The sequence below is a fragment of the Megachile rotundata genome, chromosome 16 (genome assembly GCF_050947335.1).
Source record: "Megachile rotundata isolate GNS110a chromosome 16, iyMegRotu1, whole genome shotgun sequence".
NCBI classification, from domain to species: domain Eukaryota; kingdom Metazoa; phylum Arthropoda; class Insecta; order Hymenoptera; family Megachilidae; genus Megachile; species Megachile rotundata.
In genome coordinates this window covers 13,143,572-13,161,128 of record NC_134998.1, presented here as the reverse complement: position 1 = coordinate 13,161,128, position 17,557 = coordinate 13,143,572, and the positions used below count along the sequence as shown (strand labels likewise).

Sequence of the window (17,557 nt, the reverse complement as noted above, 5' to 3'; positions counted from 1 at the left end):
TTACGCGCGTAGAGCGAGTGAAACAGAAGGTGGGGGAATAGAAGGCGAGAAAGAGCAAGACACGGGTCGGGAATAACGAACAGAGAGAATGGATCCGAGGTATGTAATCGCGAACGCGACGAGACTCGACTCGTACAATTTGCTCGCCAGCGAACGGAGTTCTCGATTTCAGTCGACGCGACGTATCGTAAGCGTTAACGCCGATAACGAGTTACAGGTACGCGAGTATTTACTTATGACGCATCGCCGTGCCACTCGGCTCGGAGCCGTATCAGCGCCGCAGTGGTTCTCCATCGTCGCGAACGCGTGGGAAATCTTCTTCGACTCGCGTTGCTCTTTTCACCGAGCGAAGATCGCCCTGGATTTCGAATTCGCTCGTTCCGGCGAGCAACGAGTGGCCGATTTCGCGACAGCGCGAAACGTACGATCGCTGTCGCCGATAAGAAAGCTCGCGATTCCTTTATCGTCGTCGAGATCCTGGAACCGAAGTACGGCGATGCAAGGATCCGCTTTACGCCCACGACTTTCCAGCGAGAGCGTTTACCGGCAGGCGATACGCGCGTCTTCGGATACGCTCGAAACAGTCGATCGACGGGAAAAGAGAGCTCGTTCTCGAAGTTGTAGCGCTAGAGTATGCTAAGAGAATCGTAAACCGCGTACGAAGACGAGCAGGTACGCTCGACCATATTTCTCGCTGGATACCTGCGAGAGAATAGCTCTTTTAAATCCCCCGCATACCGCGCGGGTACGTTAGCCGTCCGCTTTGTCGCAAGCTTTTCTGGAAAAGGAGGCAATGGTCGAGCCCGACGCTTTTCGTTCCCTCCGATTCCGAGAAGTTCGACAAGCGGTAAATAAACGTGGCGGTCGAGAACCTCGGGACGCGTACAGGAACGAGAACGAACGTCGGATTTACGAGGCTCGAGATCCCTTTTCGGGTCTCTTCCTGTCCCGCCGTTTCTTCCTCTCGCTCGTATGAATGAATACAACGACGCGAGGCCTCTCCTCGCCACGCATCCGCCTATTTTGGTCCAGCCTCGCGCCCTTCGGCTTTCGTTAGGGGAGAAAATTATTTCGGTCTTCGGCAGGCTCCTTTCCGTCGATGGTTTTATCCCGTCCCACGATTCTTATCGGCCAGATTTCCTTTCCCGCGGCGTTTTTCGTGCGCGTCGACGCGACGGAATTATCGAAAGCGATTCGAGGTTACCGAACCTCGCTGAAAAATCGTGTATCGCGCGTACGAGAAACTAGACGCTGACAGCTGGAAACTGGTTTCGAGAGAACGCTGTTACGGCCGAGAAAACGAGAGGAAGACGGAGCAACTGCGGCTGTAACCGCGGCTAAACGAGAGAGACGTTTGGACGGCGGGAGAGAGAAGGAGCGACGAAGAGAAAGGACGAGAGAAAGAGGGAAAGACGGAGAGAAGAAAAACGAACGTAGCGCAGCGTCCATCGCGTTCGAAGCACGGATAGCCGGTGGACCAGGAAACAAAGAAACGCGTAGAAACGTAGGCTGTTCGCAAAGTCCGGCAAAGATACTCGTGTTTTCTTACCCGTCGACGTCTCGACGACGCGCCGATCGGAAACCTCTCGACTCGATCGAGCACGCGCGATCGGCTCCTATTGTGCTCGGCCATCGTGATTCTTTTTCTCGGAAGGAGCGAGCTCGTGAATACGAACAACCTGCGTTCCACGGCATCCTCGTAGCTTCTCTCTAAAGCGCCTACACCTACCGAGAGCGCACCGACGTGTTTTTGACGTATCTCTTCGAGAAACGTCGCGTCGAAGCGTTTCGAATTACCCGCGAACGCCACCGATCGGAACTTGACAAACTTACTCACCATGATGAACGACGGAGTTAAAGAACCGCGACGACACCGGGCTCCGAGAGAGATCTTGAAGGATAAGAGCGAAAGATCGAAAGAACCGCGCGATCACGGTCGACTGGCGGATCCACGAAGATCCCGTTGCACGTACGGACGCGCGTTGTCGCCGACGAACGGATCGAGACGATCGATCGAACGAGAAAACGTAACGCGAGCAACGAACACGAGAGCGTACCGGTGCGAGCGCGCCGGGCCCGGAGAGAACGAACGTCGGCCCGACGGCGATGCAACAAGTGACGGACAAGCTCCTCGACTCCGTTAGTTCTCTCTTCGGCTACCGCCTAGGATGGCGCTACCGCTCGGCAGAAACCGACCGCGAACTTTGCTTCGACGATTCTTCGCTCGCTTGCCGCTCCATTTCCCTTCCTTTCGACCTGATCGAAACCGAACTTCGCTTCTTCCTGCCACGGAAAACTTGTTCGACCGCGGTGAGATCCTTCGGTCGAACTCAATGAGGACGGTCGTCGCGAGAAGAAAGTTAAAGACCGCGATCGATTCGATCGATCCTCGAGCGACGGTAAATCGTTCGGTGGCGAAATCGTTCGGAAGACTGTCGAACGTGGCCGAGAGGTGACAGCACGAGTTTGCGAGAGAGCAACCGATTTCTAGAAAGGATTTCCCGTCGATCGAAGAAAACTGCGCTTCGACCCGACCGGCCTGACCGAACGCGAGCCTCGAATCCTTTGTTAAATACCGCGATTCTTTTTCGATGATTCAACCGGTTTGTTTCGCGACGAGCGAGAGAGCTCAAGGCGACGCGACGCGAAGCGCGGTTCCACGTATCGACGGCAACACCTTTTGACATTTGCACACGGAAGATCCTGAATATCTTTCCAAGCGCGACCACTCGAGAGAAGTTCGACCTGCTTGGAATTGATTTTATCGATAAACGGAACGGTTCTCGAAACGTCTAATCACGATCGCGAACGAAATCGCGGTACTCGATAAAATCGTAGGATCGCGACAACGTCGACGATGCCCTTTACGTTCTCGGAACGAACGTTTCCCCTTGGATAATTTTTCTTCGCGTCCGTCGTCGTGGAATTTCAAGGATAATCGTCCTATGCGCGAGGAACGAAACCGTCGAGCGCGTTCCTCGACTCGAGCGATTTCGCGAGCGGCTTATCGCGAATCTAGCTTTTTCTAGCGGTTGGCGATATTTCGATCGGGCACAACGTTACCCGGGGGATAAGAGCGCGACAGGGTGTTGTTGGCCGCGGCCAGCCAACGCCAACGGGTCCGCGTAGCAGTTTACTTTCACCGGTTACGCGCGTTCTAACTACGTATAAAACACGTCCTAAGCGGACCGATTCGCGTTCGTTTCGGGGGACGATCGAATCGATCGCCTCTCGGCTCGGCTCGATCGGCCCAGTCTCCTTCGCGTCGACGATCGCGAACACGAAATTCGCCAACGCGACTAGATCGTTCATTTTTTCGTCGTTCATCGCGCTCGAGAGGTTTCGAGTTCCTGCTCGTCGCTTAGGAAAAATTCGTTCGGATAACGGAACGCGTAGTACGGAACGCGCGAATCGTCGCGCGGAAAAAGGAGGATTCGGTGGGCGAAATTTCGCACGGACGCTCGAGAGAGATGAGGTGGGACGGTCGTCGGTCGACGGCCGACGGTCGACGGCTAACGAGTATCGCGAAGGATACGTCGCGTTGTTCGAGTCTCGTGCAGGATAGGTGGATGGGTTCGGCACGGGTGGTTGCTGGCCGAGCGAGAGCGAGAGAGTCATATATATATATAGAGAGAAGGGGAAACTCGACTCGGCACTCCAAAGTACACAGCCTCCGCGATTGCAGTGGCGCGCTTTCGGCTCCTTCTACGCCGTTCGACATTCATTCTTCGCGGCTTCGCGACCGTGTCAACGCTCGATCGACGCGCGTTTCCACGTTTGCACGACTGCACGCTCGCACGTTGCACGAGCAGAGGGTCCGTTCCGACGAAGCAGCTTTATCGTCCGTCGTTCATCCAGACCGACGTCCGTCGACCACGGTCATCCGACGCAAGCCATGAAACTCGCTCTGTTCGCGTGAGTATCTTTCACCCTCGCGGCGTCCCTTTTCCTAAACGATTTTCGCCGGGACGTTCGCGAAACTCGCACGCGTTTCGAAGGCGAAAATCGGCCGCGTTCGGACCAAGGCCGATCGCGAGATCCGGCCCCCGGTACGAGATCGAAAGGCGTAATCGAACGGTACCGTCGCGACCGGTAGATCGTGTCGCAAGAAGGCGTTTCGCGTTCGAAACGCGGTTACAATCGTATCGCGAAAATTTCATTCGTTTCGCGGGTGATACGCGAAACGCGCTCGAAACGAGCAACGTGCCTAACAGGATACGAACGGCCGCGTTATGCAAACCTCCGCCACGGGCCGTTCGTTCCACACCTCGACCAGGAAATCGATTAGAAAACCCGCCGACCGAAGTTTCTTCGCTTCTATTCCGTTCGATTCGACTCGATCGAGCCAGAAACGCGACGAGAGCTTTTTACCTCGAAACCGCGACATTTTCCTGTCGAAAGAATATTTTCGACGAGCGCGTGAAACCTGGAAGAAAGGTAAATTTCGAAATTTACCGAGAGCGACGCGTCGATCGATTATTCCGAGAAAAACTGGAATCGAAATCGGCTGGCCACCGACAGGTGGGTCGAGCAGGCTTCGGCTAGTTTTCGTGACATTTGTGAGCCGTTTCACGTATTCCGAGTACGAGAGTCCGTCGTGACGGCGCGACCAATCCCGGCAGGTAACGCGCGAGTTGCGCGAGTTGCACGAGCCAAGCAGAGAAAGTCAGTTTCGTACGTGAATGTCACGGGTCAAAATCCAGCCGTCGCGTCGGTGTACGTGAAACTACAACGACGAACGTGCAGCGAGCTGCACGCCGGTTTCGTCCGGCGACCCTACGTAACGATTCTCCTCCGCTCCCCTCCGGGAGGACGTTTCTCGTCCTCGGATTCTATTTTCGATCCTGGCGAAAGTTGCAGCGCCGCGCGCGACTCCGAATGTCCTGGCAACTCCGGCGTTGCACTCGCGCGAACCTCGCTCGATTCCTTTCGAGGACAAACGCTTCGATCGAGCAAATTCCGTTTCCTTCCGCCCTGCGCTCCGCTCGCGCCGGCGAGCAACGACTCGATCGGAAAACGATAAGTTCGATCGCGTAGAGGAAAAGAGCGAGAGACCTTCGTACGCTTCCTGTCGTGACCGATTATTCGGTCCGCTGACGGGAAAGCGTTTCCTAGCGTAGCACGCGCGGCCACCTTTCACCGTCGCTCGTCATCTTCCATTTTTTCGATCGCGGAACACCGCGTAATATCGCTCGAATCGAACGCGAAACTGTTACACACGAAAGCGTCGACGTTCGCAGATTGCTGGCTGCCGGCTGCCTGATAGCCGCGGTTAAGTCGCTGGAGGAGGAATACGACTACGAGGAGGAAGCGGCCGCGCCGATCACCCCGGCTCCGGCCAGATCCAACTCTCCTCGACTCGGAGGACTGCTGTCCTCGCGAGGACGAACGAACGTCGCGAGGAAAACACCGGCAGCGGCGGTAAGTATCGAGACGTCGAGTTCTTTAAGCGTTTGCGCGAAACCGAATCGAAAACGGGTTGTTCGCAGGCACAATCGACCACGGCGAAACCGATCGAGCAACCGGCAGAAGCCGAGGAAGAGGGAGACGAAGAGTACGAGGAGAATGCCGAACAGCAGGAAGAGCAAACCCCGACCACTACCACGGAATCCTCCAAGATAGTTCGCGGCGGTGTCAGACCTTTCAGGTAACGTCGTCGATCGCGTTTTTCTCGCCATGCAAACGACAACGAGAGCACGACGTTTCGTTTCAGGTCGAATCAGGATCTGTTGGCCGCGCTGAAGAGAAGGAGAGCCCAAGCGGGAGCACCCGGCAACGGTAATCGAGAGTCCACGGCTGCTCAAACCGCCACCGAATCGTCCACGACCAAATCCAAGTAAAATCGATCGATTTCGTTTGCTCTAACCATTGGAACCGTATCGTCACGATTTCTCGTTTTTCGTACAGGGGCACGTCGCATAGTCGCAACAAAAGCAACGGTGGCAGCGAAGCGAAGTCGTCGGGACGCGGCAGGTTCGGAGCGACCAGAGGCAGCAAACCCGTACAGGAGGAGGTCGAGGAGACCCAGCGAGAAGAGGTCCAAGTGAAGCCTAAACCCTATCGCCGGGGATAGATCGTGCAACGACGATCACGCGAAACTAGTAAATCCAATTCGGCCGAACGAAGCCTGTCGTCCATCCCGTCGAAGCAAACTCTTCTCGGACGAAGACGCTCGATACGCGTACGGCGAATATTTTTCCACTTTCTAATTATCGAACGGATCAAAAACCGAGACGCGTTCAAAAAATAAAGACGCGAAACGAACTGCGCGAATCTTGGTTCGCGCGCACCGGACGAAACGCGCATTCGATTAAGACAAGTGTACATAGAAGAAGGCTGCCATTCATCCAACACTCAACGTACTTACTGTATAAATGTAAATTAATGCGTCAATAAAATTCATGAAAAAAAAAGAAGAAACTCGCTACAAGAGAGTCCGTTCACGCGTATGCGGAACGGTTCGTCGCCTTCGACTCGGTTCTCGGCTGTCGCGAGCTAACCTCGACCGATCGAAAAATCACCGCGACGATCGTTATCTCGAAAAATCGCTTTTCTCCGACTTGTTTACGTATCGGACGTAGAACGTTGTAGGAGGTAAACGACGTACAAATTCCAACGAGCGACTTTGGAATGTCGAATGGGCGTGCTCCATCCGCGCTCTCGCGTTCTCATCTTTTATGCGTCTCGCGACCCTACCCTCCCCGAAACGCGTGTCTTTTTTCTTTCTTTTTCCGTGCGAGCGCGTTATCCGCTTAAAAATGCAGCGACCGAGGAGAAGAAGAACGGCTCCGAGGAACAAAGCAACCTCGATTTCTAGCCCGAAACGACCTCCGTTCTATGGTCGCGTTTGCCCGAAAGAGTCGCGGGACTTAGGCAGAGCGCGGGCGGGACGCGTCGGGTCGGTAAAAGGTGAAGAAGTAGGAAAAAGAAAAAAAGAAGAAAGAAGAGAGGCGAAGGAGGACGCAACGGCGAAAGGCAGGAGTAGGTAGGCGCGCGCGAGAGGCACGAAAGTGAGAGGCAATATCTCGTCGGCCTTGAAGCGGTTGCGAGGAACATTTCACTCGCAAAGACCATCCGAGTCGAGTCGCGTCATCGGCCTGATAACGCGCGTAGGGGGACGCGACGTGCCTCTTCTTCTCCTCCTACGAAACTCCGCGAATACCGAGAAAGAGGATTTTGAAAGAGCGACTCGTCTCTCGACCGACTCGAAAAAGCTCCCTTTGTTCGCGAAAAGTTATCGCCGCGATTAGGAGTCGGAAACGACGCTAGGTCGTCCCGTTCGCCACCGGTCATCCTTGACGCGGACGACATTCCGTCCAGAATTTCCCGTTTCTCTTCGACCAACCAGACTCTTTTTCGTTCGAGAATCGAGCTACCGATCTTACGCCAAAGGTTACGGCAGGATTTTCTCGCGAATAATTCTTCGAGCGGCAATTACGGGACTAAATATATATATATGTCGATACGTTACTCTACGTGACCCGCGAAGCGTTCCTGGCGCGTAACGTGCAACGACTTTTAAAAGCGCGCCTCGCCGCGAACACGCTCGCGACGCGCGACGCCAGTCCGTGGACCGACCAGTCCTTCGTTGACCTTTCGATAATGTCGCCGAGGTAAGCGGCAAATGCAACGGTAATAACGGTCTATCCATCTATTCGAACCTTCTTCTCCCAGCCACGACCCGCCACCGGCTGAACGACGCCGTTATTCCGCGAGATCGAGGACGATCGCTTATGTCCCCGAAATTCTATCGCGAATAGAGGCGGCTCGAGTAACGAGCGATAGAAGAAAAAGACGGTCGAAAATAAAACGAAGCATCGGCCGATGAGGAGGAAGAGGAAAGGACTTTCTCTCCCGGGCACGGATCCTTATTCGCTTTCCCTGATATCGTATCCGTCCGTGTTCGCGCGTTACCGAAGATCGCGTACAGCCGACGTTTAAAAGTAGCTCGGCAGAAAAAACGAGTAAAAACCGAGTAACGAGAGGTTAATAACTTTCTCGCCCTCCGCGCGCGAATGTTCGCGTTGGGTTGCGTTCGGCCGCAGGACGTTCCAACATCCCCTCGAGATGCTCGATATAGGTCAAGTTGATGTCCGGTTTCGCGAAACCGGAATACGAGTGCAGTCTTCCCTCGCCTCGAGCTATCCCGAGTGTTTCGAATACCGAACCGATCGAGATCCTTCCTCGACGTTTACGTCGGTGTTCGCGTAACCAACGATACTTATCGTAGAAAATTACACGCGATCGCTTTCACGGATGGTCGCGATCGGAAAGAATCGCTCGACGGCTCGCCGCGTAAGACGGTGTGCGAGGATGATTTAACCGCGCGTCAAGACCGTTCGCAGATAAAGGAACAAAGGTATTCGAACCGGTTAACCGATCGAACGGCGAGAGGTGACGACGACGACAACAGGAGTCACTTTCCACGAAATTCCTCGAGGCGCCTCGAGGCATTTCGTCATCGAGCGTACTCGACGAAATCGAAAACTATCGTCGCCGAGCGACGCGTTTTATTTTGAAACTCGCGCGACGAACCGCGCGAGTCGGGATCGAATACGCGTTCGCGGTTAAACGCGATCGGGAATCGATCGAAAGAGTCTGGCGGTGTTTCTGTATCGCGGTTCCATCGCGAGCGCTAAACTTTCGAAGAGACTCGGTCGTTTTCGAGAGCGAAAGTCATCGTCGATATTAACGCGTATCTTAGATTCCGGTTCTCGGTTGTCCTTAACATTGAACGGGCCGCTGGTCGCGTTCGACCTTAAGTCGAGAGGATGTTTTGCAACTTTGAGATTTCGCTTCGATACCCTGCATTCTCCCCGACCAACGGATACGCCTCCGTCCCGTTAACGAACTTCGATATCGGAACCTACCGTTCGATAACCACGATCTTACGTCGAGCGTTCGCTGCTCGCGAATCCCAGATAACGATCTTGATCACGTTTTACCGATGCAACGAACACGCCCGTCTCCAGAGAAAGTAAAGTTCTTCAAAGCGAATCCGAAATAGAAACGGAACGCGCGTCGTACCTTCGCGTCGGTTACGTCTCGCGACGAAGCGCGATAGCGCCGAAACCGATCGGCAATCGCGTTCTCGATAAAAGCGTCGATCGATGTTACCTAGAACTCGAACGAGTCGGAGAAAGTGAAACCCGAATTCGACGTAAATACCTACTCGTCGAAAAGCCGAGAAGGCGTGGAGTTTTAACGGACGCGAAGGTCCTCCTGTTCGGAATTCCGATCCGAAAGCGATGAATCGACGCACTCGCTCTCGCAATGCCCTTTCCCGTCTCGTTCGACAGCGTTTCCCGACGATTGTTCCGCCGTCCATCGAAAGCGTATCGAGAAATCGCGCGAATCACCAAGGTCGATTGAAATGCTGCTCGAGTTCCGCGAAAGCGCAGCCAAGGTTCTCGAGGCTGGCCGCGATCATCTCGTGCACGCGTGTCGCGTACCGTTCTCGAAGAACGCCAGATTCCGTCCGATACGCCTCGAACCTTACGAATCGGGGCAAAATCGACTAGCTTTCCAACGAGCGTACGTGTTTCCCCGATAGCTCGAGATTCCTCGAGTATCGAAAGAAGATTCGGTCGAAACGAAAAGAGTCTCTCGGAGGTCGGTGCACGCTCGTAATTTCTGTTACGCGGTGCACCTGCATTCATGGGCGCGCTCGGCCGACAGTCAATGGCCGACCGTATTTAGCCTTCGATTCGTACGCGCGGAAGGTTCTTGGTGCACCGGGTGGCCGGCGGATACAGTAAGCGGCAGGCTGAATGGTAATCGAGCTAATTCGTTGTCCATGTAGAATCGGTCGTACGTTGACTTTAACGGGCCACGCGCGATGTCGAACATGTCGAGGAATCTAACTCGGCTCGGCGAGTTAGGCCGAGCCGCGCCGTTGCGCTACGAGGACGCATAGCGAAAGACATTGTTCTCGGTCGTTTCGCGTGCTTGCTCCGCAAAGGGGCGCGCACGAGTGCTCTCCTTGTCGAGAGAAAGTCTCGTGGATACCTATGCCCAACGTGTATACCAACTTCTGTGGGTGTATCGACGCGCGTGTTTCTACCGAGTCTCGCTTTGTCTTTCGACGCTTGCTCCGAACAGATATACGATCGCGACGCCGAGGATAACCGACGCCTAGGATTTCGTCACCGCCGACCGATCTGTCGTTCCGCGACGGCTACCGGAGGATTCCGCGTAGAACCGGAAGCCGTGACGGGACGCCGCGAGAAACCGGATCGAGGTCGCGACGATTCGATCGGACCTAAAGGTTGACTAGCTCCGGATTCTCTTTACCTCCGGGAATAGGATCGGCAGACGCGCGATTACGAAACTCACGATTTTACGAGGCCTTGACACCTGCGACTACATGGAACGTATTCTCGTCCCGATGTAGCGCGAACGACGAGCATCGTGGCCGCGAAAGAAAAAGTGCCGATTACGGCGAGACTCTCGCTGCCACGCCGAGGGGAACTCGTCGCGTGTTTTCGCTTCGTCTTTCTCGCTGCTCGGCCGCGAGATTTCGTGAAAGCGACTCGACTTCGTTTAGAATCTTCGGACTCGAGAATCTTGGACGATAAAATCGAATAGATGCAAGGAGGAAAAACTTTGAACGTTGGTAAACGGGACGGAAAGAAAGCGTGCGAAGGCGAGAGAACGAACCGGAGGAGTTTTGCGGCCGATTAAACTAGGCGAACCGGAGCGAGCGAGTACCGAACAAACGTTCGTGATCCGTGGAGCGTCGAGGAGCCGCGTATATCGAGTCGAGTTTGACTACGTGGTGTCCAGTTTTCACGGGTTGGTGGGGTGTGCTCCAGGTGGCCGTGGTGGGTGGCGTATAAGTAGAGGCCTGCGTTCGCCGCCGTTCTCATACCCTCACCACCGTGTCCTTCGACTACCTCTTACTTTTACTCCGTGCCTTTTTCCGCTTCTCTTTCTCTCCCGTTCCACGTTCATCTCGGCGAAGGGATCGACGAGCAAAAGATACGGGAAACGCGCGGATCGAACGTATCGATCGTCGACGGAGAGAGTAAAGCATCGGAGAGGATCGAGAAAATCGACGGTATCGAGAGAAACGAGACGATCGGTGGTTGCGGTTGGAAGACGAGCGACGTCTCGAGGAGAAGGCAACGATGATCGCGAGTGTCCGGTGACGATACGTGTTCTCTTATCGTTCGCAGTAGCTTCGTCGCGACACCGCACCGCGTCAATCTACGCAGATTTTCGCCTTTCCTCGAGCGTGTTTACGCGTCTCGACGGATCCCTGGACCTTAACCAGCCTCGCGCATCTTCGTCCTCGACCGAATCGACCAAGAGGGTATGGTCAGTGGAATCGCCGACATGTGGCTGAAAGGCGCGCTCCTGTGAGTACGAAATTAATCGGACTTGGTGGTCCTCGCGCTCTCGGTTTGCTCGGAGTTTAGCCGCTAACGACGTCCCGAAGGAACGGTGATTAACCGAGAAGCCCAACTTTAAGAAAATTTTCGTCCATCGACATCCCCGCGCTCCCTGCGTTCGTTCGTCAGCCGGAACAGTTCGTAGGAAAAAAAAAGTTTAGCGAGCTATGCATACGCCAGGAGCGAACGATCTCGAACCGTGGAAAATTCGAGTGTTCGCTCTCTCTGCAGTGGCGCGATCGAGAAAAATCTCACCGGTCGGAAAGAAACGAGAACGCGTTGTCGCGAGATCGTTCGAAATCCGACGGTGTTCCGAAGAGCGCGTAGACGCGATGTTTCATCGCCGCTACTTCAAATCTTTGCGCAACGCCGCAAAACAGGTTAAATAGAAAGTTTTCTCGGTTACGTCCTCGAGCGCTCGCGAAGCTGTCGTTTAACGCGATTCATAAAATTACGCATCGTAGGCGAGAGAGAAGATATTTACCGATCGGCGATAAGCTTTCACGGTAACGTCGCGAGTTACGTAACGCGGCAATGTCTCGTGCCACCGAGGATACCCACGTATCTACGTACTTGCATACGCGCGTCCTGTGCCCGCGTAGATACGTTCGTAAGCGAAACAGCTTTCTCCATATGGAATCGTGATAAATTCCTGCGTCGTGCTCGCGCCTCGCGCTCAGCCTCAGCCTTCGAATCGCCTTTACGAAAATCCGCCCTCCTCTCGCTTTCCAAGCGAACAAACTCGTTGGCGACCTATTCGACGAGACGCGACGAGACGAGAGGTTCCCCTTGGGTCGACGAAATTCTCCGTGTCGAATATCGTAGCGCCTCGGATCAATCCTACGCGCTACCAACAGGATGTACGAGTATCGTTCCTTTCGATCGCGCTCGCAAATGTCGCGAAAACCTCGAGACTTTCTATTAGACGGGAACGCGTCGCGTCCAAGCGATCAGAGATAGAAAAAAGTCTTTCGCGCGTTCGAAATTGGATCGAGAAAGGAACGAGTAAAAAAACGCGACGGACGAGTTTCCCGAGAAACGAGACGAGAAGCCCTTGACGTTCGATTTAATTTCGCGACCGGCTCTCCTTCGTAGCCAGAGGTAATCGATCGCGACTCGTTAAACCGATCGACCTCGCGGATGCGCGCCACGAAATCGACCCTCTCTCGCCTTCGTTCGTTTACGCACGGATTCGAGCGGAAACCGGCGCCACTTTTTGCCTTTACAGAATCGAGAAAAACTGTTCGGACATTTCGCGAGACCGTTCGACGAATCTAACCGAACCGGCAACCTCGAGCCAAACGAGGACGAGGTCGTGCGCGTATTCCGGGACACGCTACCGGACGGCCTTCGCTTTATTCTTTTTTTTTTTTTTTGATCGAATCGTTCTCCCATCGCAAAAATCGACATCCTCGAAAACGAAAGCGAAGCTTTTTCTCGCGAACCAAAGTTCACCGTCGCCGTATTTTTCTCCGACCGAACGACTATGGAAATGCGCGTAAACTTCGACGAAGTTCGCGGCTCGACTTTAACGAGATCCGATCGTGTATCGAGGATCGAATCGACCGGCTTCGAGGAGAACGGGCCAAGTTGGCCGACCGCGGCTTCCAACTCACTGGCCAGACGCAAACTTTCACCGCGTCGACGTTGTCTCGCGGTTTACGCGCGTTGTTCTCCAAGGCGACGTATTCGAGCTCGGCCGCGATTTCGTTCCATGTTCGTCCATCATCGAATAGACGATCATCGCGACGAGCAACGTTCAACTTGATCTTTGCCTATTTTAGGATATCTTGCGTGATCGCGTGCACGCTCGCGGACGACGAGTCTCGAAGCAGAGCAGTATCCGTCGGAGGTACAGTATTCCTTCTACGTTTCTTATCTTTCCCTCCTCGCGAGCGAATAACCGATCGTTTCGCGTTGTTCGCAGAATTCGTTACGTCCCATCGAGTACCGGAGGACGTGGCGCGACCGATCGACGACGAGGACGACGACGTGGTCGACGTGGAAAGAAAAGCGATCTCGAAGGATGGAAAGCGCGCGAAAAAGGTGTTGCCAAAGTTCGAGAGCGGCGAGAAGAAATCGTCGAATCTGGAACCGGTGAGGCGGTTCGATTTCGGGGACGAGGACGAAACGGGCGGTAGCACCGCCAAGAGACAGGTTCGCGTGGAACTGGAGAACTTTGGCGACACGGGTGTCCTCCAAGAGGACGGCATCCGGCGATCGGACGCGCACGGATCGCGAGTGGAAAGCCAAAATCAGAGGGATTCCGTGCTTCCAGGAGTTCGCGTCAGGTGAGAAAATAGGTCCGTTTCGCGGCGACGAGACGAATCGACGAAATTTATTGCGTCGACGCGTTTCAGCAACGAGTATCCGACCACCATGCTACCGATCCTGACCACGCCGCGAGAAGCGAGCGGCTTCGACTTTGTCCCGGTGAACATCATTCGCAACGACGGCAAAGAGACGTCTTTTCGCGAGCGCAATTTCGGCGACTTCAGCGACGTCAGTTTAGTTCCAGCGGGCACTAATTCCCGTATCCAGGTAAGTTAAAACCGTCGAAGGCGGTCGGATAGACTCTTTAACGAGACGGCGATCTTTTCCGACAGGTTAAAAAGGGACCGAACGGCAAGGACTACGAATACGAGTACGTATATTATTACTATGACGAGGAGGATGAAAATAAGGCGGGTACGGCGGACTCGGTCGTCACCAATTCTTACGACGTTCCTTCTAGAAGCACGTCCGCGCCTAGGCGCGGTTCTTCCTCCGCCAACAGAAACAAATACGGTAGCGTGGAAAGATCGAGTACCGTCGAGCCTGCCAGCAACGAAGTAATTCCGAACAGAAACGGCAACGTTAACGGAAACGGTAACAGAGGCAGACAATTGGTCGACACCGAAGACGTGTCCGAGGAAAGGCTGCCGACCAACACCAGGTTTCCACCGAGGTGCGTATGCGATTCGAAGCTCCGGTTTCACCTCTTTCCCTTTCTCCTTTTTTCGCGCCTCGTCGCTCGCTTCTATCCCATCGATAGTCACGAATCCGTACGACGACAGATCGCGATCGAATCACAACACCGGCACCACGGAACCGTCTCGAACCCGTGGAAATCGTCCGAGACCGGGACTGGATCTGGTCGACTCGAGCAGTTTCCGTACGCATCAGGAGGGCCCGGAATTCCCTCAAGCGTTACCCAAAGGACCGGTCAGGTTTCTAGGAGTGACTCCGAACGAGGAGAGCGAAGAGAGAACCACGAGCAGAGGACGCGGCAGACCTCAGAGAGTTCAAGAGCCTGCGCCCGTCGAAGAAATTATCGAGGACGTGGTTCCTACCGTCGTGACGAGCAGAAGACGACCGGTCTCGACCGAGGTAAAGCTCTTTCGTTTCCGTTTAGAGTTACGCGACCGTCACCGACTCTCACGGACTAATTAAATATTCCTTCAGGTTGACGCCGAAGCGAGCAGACAACCTTCGCGATCCGCCGAAACCAGCGACGAGAGAGAAGAGGACAGCTTCTCCGACTCGGACAAGCTAAAGGACAAGTCGACGTCTTCGGAAAGGGCACAAGAGCAACCGGAATCGGACTCTTCGTCGGCGTCGCCCAATGTCGCTTCGACCGCTACCGAGGCTCCGACCACCGAGTACCCCTCCTCGATGGACAAGGTTGCTTTGGATCTGTACGCTTTCGTGCAACAGGGTCAGAACACCGTGGTGGACGCGTCCAGCAGCGAATCGAGCCTCGATGCCGATTCTGCCGCTGACGGAACCACGCTCTCGAACGACGAAACCGACACCACCGACCTGACGGCCGTCACCGATCAATCGGCCACCACGATCGTCCTCGACGCAACGACCGTGCCTCCGACCTCGCCTGAACCGACCACGACCGTCGCCACCACTACTCCTAGCACCACGACCACCACCACTACCACGACCACGACCACGACCACCACGGAGCCACCCACCACAACCACCACCCAGGCACCGATCGGCAGAGGAAAGTTTAGAAGACCGGGTATCGGAGGAGCCGCAGCTCCACGAAATCGGTAAGTGTCTCGCGTTTCCGCCGAAGGTTCGATACACTAACGATCGCGTTACGATGTTTCTCTATCAGATTCAAATCGAACGGTGGCGGTGCAACGAGCACCGAGGCTCCAGCGGAACCGACGCAACGCCCTCGAGGACGTTTCGGTAATAACGGTTCCAACGGATCGGGCTTCAAGAGATCTAGGCCAGGACAGAAGCAACCCGTGGAAGAGGACGCGGTACAGAAGGAGAGCGCGAGTTCCGTCCACGCGGAACGTCCCGGGACCGGCAACAATCGCAACAGATTCCGTAGCTCCGGAGGAACGAGATCGACCGGCTCCACGACGACGACGTCGGCTCCGTCGTCGTCCAACGGTGGCTCCTCCAGCGGGCCTACCGGAATATCGAGGCCGTCGTTCAACAAGCTACCCGGCACCCGACGACGAGGAAGACCGACCACCGCCGCACCGAATACCAGCGAGGAGAGCCAAGAAACTGCGAAGGAAACCGCTCAGGAAGCCGTCACCGCGCCATCCAAGTCCACCCCTCGCGCTAGACTTCCGGCCACGGGACCGAGACCGATCATCAAACCCGGAGCTCGAGTGAATCTCAGACAGAAACCGGGACAATCGACCACGACCACGAGCACCACGCCACCCGCGGTGGAGGAGTCGGAGGAGTTGTCCGTCGAGGAGCCGGCCGGAGAGGGGACCGAGGAAGAGACTCACGAGGTAAGAATAGCGCCGTCTTTTACCGAAACGATTCCACGATTCGCTTTCACTAAATGGCCTTTCGCGAAATGTCACGACCGAGCCGGTCACGAACGAGGCGACCGTAATCCTCTCGCGAAAAGTCTCCACGTTGCTTTTCCTGTTCAGGCACCGGCCGAAACCAGCCCGTCACCGGCGCGTTCGACCACCGTCAATCCGTTGAACAAATTGCGCAACCGAAACAGACTACAGGTGCATCCTAAAGCGAGCACCAGGTCACCGGTGCCGGCGGTGTCCAGAAGGTCGCCGTTGTTGCCCCGTCGCAAGGTGACCGAGGCACCCGTCGCGCAAACCAGTCAGGAGGAGGCGTCCGAGGAGCCGGAGCTTTCCAGCGAAACGGAACCGACCGAGGCAACTTCCGGCGAGACCAGTACGGCCGCGAGCACCAAACACGAGGAGACCAGAGGACTCGGTGGACTTTTAGCGCCCAGGCGTAGGATAACGCCTCGACGTCCCGGACAAATCGTTCCCCGGGAATAACAGCGAGATTCGTCGCGAACGTGAACTCGGTGCTCGAACGATGACCAAGCACTCCTTTAATCCGTCGAACCGCTTCGATTCCTTGTCCTAACGAGAAGCGGTTCGACTCGAATCGAACTCGATCAGCCTGATCGAGATCGTTTCGAAATCTTTCTCGTAGCCGTAGCTTGAAAATTCGACGAGATCGAGCACGAAAGTAGCGAAACGAGTCGTTCTTTGTTCCTGAATGTTCGTGCTCCAAGTTTCGATGCTCCAACTTTTAGTTTTAATCTAGTTTCACGAAATTGAACCGGCTACCTTGACCTCCGAGGATTCGCTTACCAAAAGGATGCGCAACGAGAACGAATAATCGAGACGATAAACGACGACGAACGACGACGCGCGGACGAGCAAACGCGTCGTACCATTCGAAAATCTCGCGCTACGATGGTGGATGTAAATAGTGAAATTAACTCTCGTCTTTTGAACCGTATTCTCCCGCGAACTCGAGAACGGATGGGATCGTCAAAACGGCGATGGGACTCGTCGACCGTGTTCGACGATCGCATCGATGATCGCGTCGACGATCGTGAATAGAAAACGTTTGGCGATGTCTGTGCGAAAGCGATCTCGACGATACGCGACCGCGTCTCCTCGACTATCTGCTTTTGGAACCAACTGCGGCACGGGTCGTATCGTAATATATATATAAATATAATATTTTTGTAATTACGATGTTCCACTACACGTTGTAAATATGATATTGCAATTAAAAGTACGTAAGCTTAATCGAATCTATTCACTATTTAATAACCCTGAGAAATAATCACGTTTTCGAGTTTGGAAGGTGACGAAAGAATCGATAGGCGATAACGAAGCGATCGTTGTTATCGACCGTTCGGGGACGAT

At 54.7% G+C, this 17,557-nt stretch overlaps 3 protein-coding genes across 24 annotated transcripts in view; 2 read left to right on the top strand and 1 right to left on the bottom strand.

Annotated features, from left to right (window-relative positions):
• Positions 1-17,557, bottom strand: part of LOC100883165 (uncharacterized) — an 81,844-nt gene that overhangs the window by 58,603 nt on the left and 5,684 nt on the right. For 2 of the 20 annotated variants that reach the window (XM_076540803.1, XM_076540807.1), the window contains exon 1: positions 1,838-2,450. The exons of 1 other annotated variant lie outside the window; for it this stretch is intronic. The gene's annotated coding sequence lies outside the window, so the exon portion shown is untranslated. Of the gene's footprint in view, positions 1-1,837; positions 2,451-17,557 lie in introns of those variants that run through there. 17 more of the 20 variants (XM_076540788.1, XM_076540791.1, XM_076540794.1 and 14 more) reach the window with 12 other exon arrangements.
• LOC100881852 (uncharacterized) lies at positions 74-7,451 on the top strand. Of its 2 annotated transcripts, none has more exons than XM_076540878.1 (5): positions 74-99; positions 5,241-5,421; positions 5,490-5,647; positions 5,714-5,836; positions 5,908-7,451. In XM_076540878.1, the coding sequence occupies exons 1-5, from the start codon at positions 89-91 to the stop codon at positions 6,071-6,073; spliced, it is 639 nt and encodes a 212-aa protein (XP_076396993.1). In that variant the 5' UTR covers positions 74-88; the 3' UTR covers positions 6,074-7,451. The 2 variants fall into 2 exon arrangements, with proteins under 2 accessions (XP_076396993.1, XP_003701140.1); XM_003701092.3 differs by lacking the exon at positions 74-99 and adding an exon at positions 3,222-3,915.
• LOC100881740 (uncharacterized) lies at positions 10,847-17,437 on the top strand. Of its 2 annotated transcripts, XM_076540841.1 has the most exons (10): positions 10,847-11,360; positions 13,178-13,245; positions 13,321-13,684; positions 13,754-13,934; positions 14,000-14,037; positions 14,128-14,340; positions 14,450-14,762; positions 14,838-15,439; positions 15,508-16,150; positions 16,298-17,437. In XM_076540841.1, the coding sequence occupies exons 1-10, from the start codon at positions 11,317-11,319 to the stop codon at positions 16,667-16,669; spliced, it is 2,838 nt and encodes a 945-aa protein (XP_076396956.1). In that variant the 5' UTR covers positions 10,847-11,316; the 3' UTR covers positions 16,670-17,437. The 2 variants fall into 2 exon arrangements, with proteins under 2 accessions (XP_076396956.1, XP_012135865.2); XM_012280475.2 differs by having other exon boundaries at positions 10,848-11,360; positions 14,000-14,340.